The 9,222-nt window shown below is 42.4% G+C and overlaps 1 protein-coding gene and 1 long non-coding RNA gene across 3 annotated transcripts in view; one reads left to right on the top strand and one right to left on the bottom strand.

The window, feature by feature from the left end:
- The first annotated feature begins 1 nt into the window (after position 1).
- Positions 2-9,222, top strand: part of gnl1 (G protein nucleolar 1) — a 9,599-nt gene continuing 378 nt past the window's right edge. The window contains exons 1-12 of one of the 2 annotated variants that reach the window (XM_088411281.1): positions 2-396; positions 1,304-1,451; positions 1,667-1,803; positions 1,906-2,057; positions 2,961-3,032; positions 3,270-3,462; positions 3,581-3,679; positions 3,776-3,958; positions 4,671-4,849; positions 4,911-5,097; positions 6,146-6,286; positions 6,532-6,780. In XM_088411281.1, coding sequence (XP_088267407.1) covers positions 324-396; positions 1,304-1,451; positions 1,667-1,803; positions 1,906-2,057; positions 2,961-3,032; positions 3,270-3,462; positions 3,581-3,679; positions 3,776-3,958; positions 4,671-4,849; positions 4,911-5,097; positions 6,146-6,286; positions 6,532-6,780 — 1,813 coding nt within the window. In that variant the 5' untranslated portion in view covers positions 2-323. Of the gene's footprint in view, positions 397-1,303; positions 1,452-1,666; positions 1,804-1,905; positions 2,058-2,960; positions 3,033-3,269; positions 3,463-3,580; positions 3,680-3,775; positions 3,959-4,670; positions 4,850-4,910; positions 5,098-6,145; positions 6,287-6,531 lie in introns of both variants that reach the window. The other variant, XM_088411282.1, reaches the window with a different exon arrangement.
- On the bottom strand, positions 3,147-6,394 carry LOC148426058 (uncharacterized). Its single transcript, XR_015865168.1, has 4 exons — positions 6,119-6,394; positions 3,761-3,967; positions 3,579-3,653; positions 3,147-3,451 (listed from the first exon to the last, which is right to left on the bottom strand). It is a non-coding gene; the product is annotated as an uncharacterized LOC148426058 (long non-coding RNA).

Raw genomic sequence — 9,222 nt, 5'->3', positions numbered from 1 at the left:
CTTCGTCCGGGGGCTTACGGTTCGATATAGTGACCCTTTCAATCGTGTTTAGCCGTTGAAATACAGAAAAACATCGTGTAATCACCTTTAAACTTTTCGGGGAATCAATAGTAGACGTATGATACACACGCTGCTAAATTATTTAGAATCCGATCTCTATCAGTTCGTGAAAATGATGGTTTCGCCCAACATTCTCCGCAGTCTGCAGTGAAACATGGCGTCAATCGAAAGTGGACAGAGTCGAGAAACTTCACTACCGTGAACAGTTGAAGGCTGGCGACGACATTTCCACTCAGAATTAGTGCCCACGAGACCTCATAGGCATGCCTCGAAAAAAGCCATTCAGCAACAAACAAAAGAAGAAGCAGCTGCAAGTCAAACGGGAACGAAAGCGAGGTAAATAAAAATAAACATTCATGAAGCGTTACCTTGTTAGCATTAGCATGTTAGCCAATTAAAGTTTCAGACACTGCCACTCTTGATTACTGTCATTGTGTCGGAACTTTTGACAATACTAATTGTAAGTGTGCTACCGGTTTTTGGGACGTAACTATTAGAAATATTCCACTATACATTTTCGCTTCTTACATATGCTAATTAACATTCACACTGCTCATATCATTCATTTCCTTCCATATCTGTCAGTTTATTTTTTTGTTTATACGTGACTGCAGAATTGCAGCACATTTAAATTTTTGTTTTAACGTCCATAATCCAATTCAACCGCCTGTTATGCAATAGAATTGTGATATTAAAACAATAGTCGTGTCAACACTTTCGTATACTGTACAAATCGGGTGTTATATCATTTGTATGTCATTACGCATCACTGTGAATAATGTACTTCACCCTTGCTATCCAAGGAGTTAACATCCTGGCGAAAGCATTCTTGGCTACTTCCAAGTACAGTGGTACTTGAGATACAAGCCACTCGAATTCAGAGGGTTTTTTTTTAGATACGAGCCGTCCTTCAGCTATTTGTTTTTGTTTTGCAAGCAAGAGTTTGAGACATGATACTCAACACATTTCACTTAACATCAGACAACAATTTGACATTCGGTTAGATTCCATTTCCAATAAATATTTATTGTTCAAACATAATAAATATTGAGAATATCACTTTGTGCTTTTTCACTTCTTCAAAACCTTTAAAGACTCTGCTAGCGTAATGCTATCACATTATGGAAAAGAACTTTGGTGGGCTAACAAATAGCTTTAATGTGGTATTTCATTGGCTGATGTTATTAAATAATATTTGTAAATATATGCATAGTCATGAAATATATGAATATTTAAAAATCAGGTGATACTGGCTCGGGTCCAAGTAGCCGCAATGCTAGCGTGGAGCGAGGGGGAGATCGACAGTCGGACACATCTGACAGTGAGACCACGGACATCCGGAGGATAAACCAGCAACCGTCCGGCCGAGAGGGCAAGCATGATCCCAACAGGTGATTTTGCGCATGTAGTTTTTGAAATTGATGACTTTAGTACACAATAACATATTAATCAATACTTTATTTCCTCAAGTAATAGGTTGCTTTAATACTTGATTATCTAAAGCAAAGCTTTACTTCTGTCCCAAATTCCTTTTGTACCAGTCATTTCCAGAACTTTCTTTCACCAAACATTCGGCAAGTCAAAATTTTGTTTTTCCTGTCTGGAGGTTTCGTCTTCACTTTGAAAAGGAGAGTAAAGAGGAAGTGGAGAAGCGCAAGAAGTTGGCCCGGGAGAAGATCCTGCTACCCGTGTCGGAAAAACTACTGGAAATTGGCATCGAGGACATCTACCCGCCAGAGAGAGGTTTCTGTTTTTCTTTGTTTTCCTTTTAAATGTTCTCCACATGATGTGTCTCAAATTACAAGTGTGTTTAATGTCAATGGGACATTGTTATATTTATTCCAGGCCTGGATTTCCCACGGCGGCCGCCCTGGAACTACGAGATGAGCCGAGCCGACTTGCTGAAGAAAGAAGAGAAGTCGTACAGGCAGTACCTGGACGACTTGCACTCCAGAAACCCGCCCGGATCCCTCAGCCATTTTGAGCACAACTTGGAGGTAAAATGTGCCAAACGAAGAAGTCATAATTCATCACTTTAGGTAACAAAAGTAATTAATTGCTTTTAAAGATGATTACTTATTGAATTGGCTACAAAATTACCTAAAGTAATGTATAAAGTACTTCAATCCGTCCATTTTCTTAAGCGCTTGTCCTCATGAGGATCACAGACGTGCTAGGTGTATCCCAGCTTTTTTTCTAGGCAGTGGGTGGGGTACACACTGATCTGGTTGCCAGCCTATTGCGGGACACACAAACATTTATACCTAAGGGCAATTTGGAGTTTCCAATGTACCTACCATGCATGTTTTGGTGAATGTGTTAGAAAACCGGAGTACCTAGAGAAAATCTGGTTGACAAAATTGTAGCAATAGAAGATGCCACTAGATGGCAAGAGTCTACATCCATCCATTTTCCAGAGCTGCTTATCCCCACAAGGGTCGCAGGCTTGCTGGTGCCTATTCCTGCTCGCTTTGGGGAGTCGGCTGGGGACATCCTGAATTGGTTGCCAGCCATTTGCTGGCCACACAGTGACGAACAACCATTCAAGCACCCAAACACACCTAAGGACAATTTAGAATGTCCAATACACCTGCCATGCAAGTTTTTGGAGTGTGGGAGGAAGCCTGAGTGCCCAGAGAAAACCCACGCATGCTCGGAGAGAACATGCAAATTCCACACAGGAAGATCGGAGCGAGTTGGATTTGAATTTGTGTCCCTGAACTGTGAGGCGGACATGCTAACCACTGCCCCACCGAGCTGCCCACAAGAGTTTCCTTTCTTAAATAATCCATGCCGCCCTCGAGGACAAGCGGCGAAGAAAACGAATGGATGGACAATTGTAACCAATGAACAATTAACTCTGAAGGTCTTCTTTATTCACTTTTTTTTTTTTTCTTCAGACGTGGAGGCAGCTGTGGCGAGTGTTGGAGATGTCAGACATTGTCCTGCTCATCGTGGACATCCGGCACCCGGTAGGTGGCTGTCCAAGCTATAATCTGGACGGTGGATTAAGAAAGTAACAATACTCTGGACACTGTTTTTGGTAGATTTACACAATTCAAAAGAATTGATTACTTCATAGGTAGTCAAGTACTAAAGTAAATGTTTAATCACTGTAGGTAATCAGCCGAGTGAAAATGGATTTTTGACTTGCACGGCTGTCCGTGGCAATGATAAATGAGTTGATGACATCATCACGTGCGTCCCAGGTGCTGCAGTTCCCTCCCGAGGTGTACCGCTACATCACAGTCGAGCAGAAGAAGCATGTGGTGCTGGTGCTGAACAAAGTGGACCTGTGTCCACCCCCTCTGGTGATCGCCTGGAAACACTACATGACGTCGCAGTTCCCGCAGCTGCACATCGTCTGCTTCACCTCCCACCGCGGGCAGACCTACAGCACAGGTGAGCGTCCCAGATCGGGATTCGATAGATGAACAAAGATACAATACAGATGTCACAGTTGGGATCTCTAAGCCAGAGAACATATCTGCTGGTTACTGATCTATTTGCTGGCTCACAGTGCTCCAGAAAAAGCGAATGAGGCGCAAGGCTGACTGGAGTTACGCCGGCGGTCCCACGGAGATCCTGAAGGCCTGTCATGAGATCACAGCAGGAAGAGGTAACTCAGTTGAACTTGTTGACATGGACACATTCCGTGCAGCCATTAACACATAAGTTTGAGCCCCTCTCAAAATGTCACCTTCACGGCACGCAGTCGACCTGTCTAGCTGGGAGCAGAAGATCCAGTCGAACGCCGTTGCCGAGCAACAAGACGAGGAGGGCCCAGATGATGAGGCCCAGTCGGTGATGGTGGAGCATCAGAGCGATAGCGCCCTGGAGATGAGTAACCCCACGCAGGAACGCTACAAGGATGGCGTACTCACCCTTGGTTGCATCGGTCAGTTCCCTGTGTGACATTTAACAAAACAACATGCTGAACATAAGTGCCCTTTTTATTTACCAACAGATTCAATTTTACAAGTTTATTTGTTACTTTTGAGCCATACTGAAGGGTATGAAAGAACAAAACTGGGTCAATTCCCCCCGAAAAGATTGCCGCCAATTATTTAGTCGAAAACAGCATTATAAAATAAAATACCGGTTTAGCTTTGCTGGCTTCATCGCCTCGTTTAGCAAGCGACTGTAGACACAAAATGCATTTTGACAAGTTTAAAAAATTAATACATTTTAAGAAAAATATTAAACTGGTTGCATTGATTGCTTTTTTGAAGAGTCGTGAATATGTTCAGAGTTTAACATATTCAAGGCCCCAATTATTCATATCAAACATTCCAATTTGAATTTCATTTTTATATAGTTAAACACATCATTGTTTTTTCACTCATAGCACATTATTGCTTTTATTGTATATAGAGGGTATCAAAAATAAATAAAAACAATACATGTATGGATAGGTCTGATGCCACTGAACATTTTGAATGGTCAAAAGTAAAAATATGTTCATGAATGACTTAGTTATCACACTTCAAATGCAGAGCCAATGTTTGCCACAAAAATTGGATTGCGGCATATGTTCAAAAAAAATGCTACACGGGTTAAACGGAAAACAAGCCTGATTAGTCACTTTTTTTTTCCTTTTCTTTTTTCAGGCTTCCCAAATGTTGGCAAGTCCTCAGTAATCAATAGCCTGGTTGGCAGGAAGGTGGTGAGCGTGTCACGGACTCCGGGCCATACCAAATACTTCCAGACCTACTACCTCACTCCCACCGTCAAACTCTGCGACTGCCCCGGCCTCGTTTTCCCCTCCTGCGTGGATAAACAGTTGCAGGTACGGGGCGCCTTTTTGCAAAAACAAAACATGCCTCTTGTAACATATTTTGTTTCCTTAGATCCTGGCCGGCATCTACCCGGTTTCGCAGCTGCAGGAGCCGTACAGCTCTGTGGGCTATCTTTGCGAGAGGACCCCTTTCCTCTCCGTGCTGAAGCTCAAACATCCGAATTTAGAGGAACTCAACACCCAGCAAGGAGACCAGGTTTCAGTGGAGGCCCCTTGGACCGCCTGGGATGTTTGCGAGGGTACGTGTCTCTCTTTTTAGAAAGGGAAGTCCTTAAAGTAGCCACAATCGAAATGTTTTGGGATTTTTTTTCCCCATGCACATCTGATTCAAATGATCACCTCATCAGCAAATTCTGCACGATCTTGAAAAGGATCTTGATTATTTGAATCGGGTGTGTTTGATTGAGAAGAATCAAAAACATGAAGGATTGCCACCCTTGGAAGACTGGAGTTTGAAACCTATGCTTTAAAATAAGACATTTGGCTTTAGTGAACATTATTTCGTTTTTTTCTTTGTCTGAAATATCGTGACTTTGAATGCACCATATAATTAGCATCTCGCGCTAACGCTGGGGAATTATACAGCATAATACAATGACAGCGTAATTGATTAGCAGTTTCTTAATCAGTGATTGATTATGATTTTTTAAGGGTTTTGTCGTTGATTCTGTGACGGCAACGGATACTGAATCGCAGGCTGGTAGCAAAAGCATACTTCAAAGTCAAAGCCTTTTACGGCTATTTCCATTGGTATTTATTTGGTGTGTTTTGATATTTTATTTCGTTGGCATATGAGGTGATGTTGTATCAGTAACTGCACTGTGCGACTGGATGAAAATTTTATCAGCGCACACTGTAAAATTTGCCGGATTTGCCGGTAAATTAGTCACTTTTTCAAGCTGTTATATAAGTGCAACTGGGCTATTATGTGATTTTTATGGTTGATTCCAGTTTGTATTGCTCTTTAGTGCACTTGTAACATGGCTGCAAAGAGTGGAGCTAGTCTACAAAAAGCACCGTCAGACATTGCCAATATGGCAAATTTTCCAGCCCCTCCAGCTACTTATTTCCCCCAAAAAGCAATTAGCGACTTAAATTCCCACTCAGTAGCCGACAACATGAACAGAATCATTGTCATTCTCTTCTCTATCACAAATAGGGAGTTTTATTGCTATCTGAAGTTTTTCTATGTCCCTTTGAAGTGTCATTCCCCTAAAAATGTCTTTTAACTTCAAATTACTCGACTTTCGGAGATCACACCGTATTGAGGCTCTCGTTGCTCCTCAGCCTGGGCCGAAAGGAGAGGCTACAAGACGGCAAAAGCGGCCCGTAATGATGTCTACCGGGCGGCCAATAGCCTCCTGAGGTTAGCCACTGACGGTCGCTTGTGCCTCTGCCTCAGACCGCGTGGCTACAGCTGCCTCAAAGGTAAGAAGATCTTTTGTTTTGCCACTGGGAATAAGCACACATTGCAGTCAAGCGGGCAATATCTCTCACAATCCATCCATCCATCTATACTGCTTTTTCCTATAGACAAAAGATATTCCATCTAGTGAAAGACTGCTAGTTCAATGCTAAGCCCCAGCAAAAAATGCTGTATGACGTTTATAGCCGTCAATGGAAATAACTGAGGTCAATTGACTTAAAAAAAAATATTTCTCTTTGATGCTCAGAGCATTGGGAAAGCCACACCGACATCCCGGACATCCTGGCCCTACAAGGTCGAACATCGGAGGAGGACGCCGCCGGGAAGCGGGACGACGAAGAAGACGGCGAGTCCAGCACGGAGCCCGAGGAAGAGCGTGACCGCGACGCCGACGACGATGACGACGGCGATGAAGATGAGGGCTTTGTACAGCCTGGGCGAAAGGAGCCCACCAGCTTGGCTGCCAACATGTTTAACGTCCTCCGGGAGAACGAATGTGAGTGAAGGGGACAGAGTTTCACAGACGCTCGAACTTTACACCCCCCCCCCCCCTTTCCAGCAAGTTGCATTCCATCCTTTGTGGGTTTTTTTCATATATATAATTGCAAACTTTTAAGCAGGCGGTTCCCCTGAAGAAGCTAGTTAGCATTCCTGCTAATGAGACATGGTCTCTGCTGCTGTACTTCAACAACGCCGCTAGATGGCGTAAGGTACCGAACAAAATCACTTCTGGGCTTCTCTCCTCTTAATACACATTGCATGTAATGTATGCTGAATGGTTGCCAGAGTTCAACAATTCCAATCGAAAGTCAAAAAAATGCATAATTTGCTGATATTTGCACATTCGCGCCCCTAAAATAGACCATATTTTTCTACTCCATGCTGTGCCTCAACTATGCTTGTTCATGCACAAAGACTTTCCCCCTGATGTCAGGCAGCGGGGGCGGCTTAAGTTTTTTGTATGTGCATGTTCTCAGAGGGAAAAAAAAATAAAACATGCATCAGTCTGGTTGAGGGGATGCGCATCATAATAAGCTGTCTCGATTCTCTCAAAATAGGCGGAGGCCACTTTCAGCTTGTCTAGTGTGGGGTACATGCATACCAGAAATAATGCCGTCAAAATCAGTAAAGGCCAAATTGATGGTCTCAAATTATTCAAAGCGAGTTTTTGTCTCTACACTCGCGTCACAAAAACAATGTAACACAAATCAATATTTCTAGACTAATATGATACAAGTTTCAACACATCAACATGTCATACTCGCCAGAGATGCAGTTTATTATATGCGCAGATTGCGTCAGACATGCTGCGCTTTTCTGCCTTGGCTTGCTCTTACCAACCAATCAGGACGAAAAAAAAATGCTGAGCTGGCCCATCTAAGGAAAATCTAATTGTTTGAAGAAACAAATTCGCTGCTAATGTAGTTCATATTGTATTTTTCAGCGCTGTAGATTTTGAAGGCCCTGGAGGCTGAAATCTAATTGGACAAAAACACAAATCCACATAGCTATACTGGAAGTAGTGCAGCCAAAATAAACACTATGAAAGGAAGGGAATCAAATGTAAATAAAGAATACTATTTAATAGAACAAATATTAAAATTTAAAGGGCGTGTTAGGATAACATGATACGGTATGTATGTACCCCACTAAAAGTATAATTTGAACTTTATCCATGCTACGATGCAACTCCTCTCGACTATTATTCCTTTCAATAGGACAGGGAAACAAAAGTCTGGAAGCGTGGAGCTGCAAACGTGGAGTAAACGTCTCTGGCAAACTCGTTCCAACATATTTGCATGCTAAATGCCCAAAATACAGCCTATTTTTCCCATGATCTCACAGAAGAAATGCTATGCAGAGTCCAAATATCTTTGAAAGTACAGTACTTGCAAATACATTAACAAATATTTATAAATATACAGAATGTCTTTCATATATGTTTGCAAGTTGTTGTAGTACAGCTAGATTTATCTTTTTTATTTTATTTTTTTACTAATATCAGTGCCGACCAGTCTACTAGTTGTCCCAGAGGCCAATACCCGATATTTGGAGACAATATTAACCTTTGTAATGTCTTTAAGGATATGCTTTTTTAAATAAGTTTTGGCCATATCTGGTTACATCCTCGTTGTGAAATCAAAACAAAAAGTGCAGCGAGCTCCCAGAGTCATCAATGTCTCTTAAAGGAGTTAAAGTCATGTATAAATATCCCCCTATTATTTCTGCAGTTAATAAAAGTTGCCTCAAATTTCAATATAAGAGAAATTTTAAAGTCTCACAAAAAAAAAACAATCCCATATATGTTTGAAAATGATGTCTGTGGCATTTTTTCCCCATAATTCCATGATTTATGCGCAAGTGCTGGAAAAAATGCTATGTTTTTAGCATTTAGCCTAAAAATATGTATAAACCTTTTTGCAAGTACATTCAAATGAGTTTGCCAGTTAAAAATCTGCAGCTCCATGCTTCATTACAAGATCAAGAACGAGCCGGTAGTTCAAAAGTAGTCGAGAAAAGGAACGTGGTCCCAATCAATACGGTCGTGTGACCTCAGGGCCAAGATGCCAAACGCACAACACGGAAGCCCCGCCTCGAAGCCGTCAATCACAGGCCACGAGCGCGCCGTTCCACTCTCAGGTCGGCAGAAAGCAGTCAGTATTAGCGTTTAGAGGTCCGATCCTCCGATTACGGAGGGGATCGCGTTTCGTGAGAGCGCTGTGTTCTTTGGTGTGGCTTTGGATTCCAATTTTTCTCAGCGGGGTTTGAAACCTGTAGTGTTTTAACTACTCGGCTTCACAATCACATTTAAATGGGCGTATGCCACACTTTACTCCCAACTTTCGGGAGAGATTTTCTTTCATCGTAGTGTGCGGCGGCTAACGTCATCGCCGTCGTCGTCAGCTCCATCCAGAGCAAACAAAACTCCCCCTAAACG

This window comes from Hippichthys cyanospilos, chromosome 3 (assembly GCF_059441005.1).
Source record: "Hippichthys cyanospilos isolate Australia breed blue-spotted pipefish chromosome 3, RoL_Hcya_1.0, whole genome shotgun sequence".
NCBI lineage: Eukaryota > Metazoa > Chordata > Actinopteri > Syngnathiformes > Syngnathidae > Hippichthys > Hippichthys cyanospilos.
The sequence above is the reverse complement of the archived record's forward strand: the minus strand, read 5'-3'. Positions and strand labels throughout refer to the sequence as shown.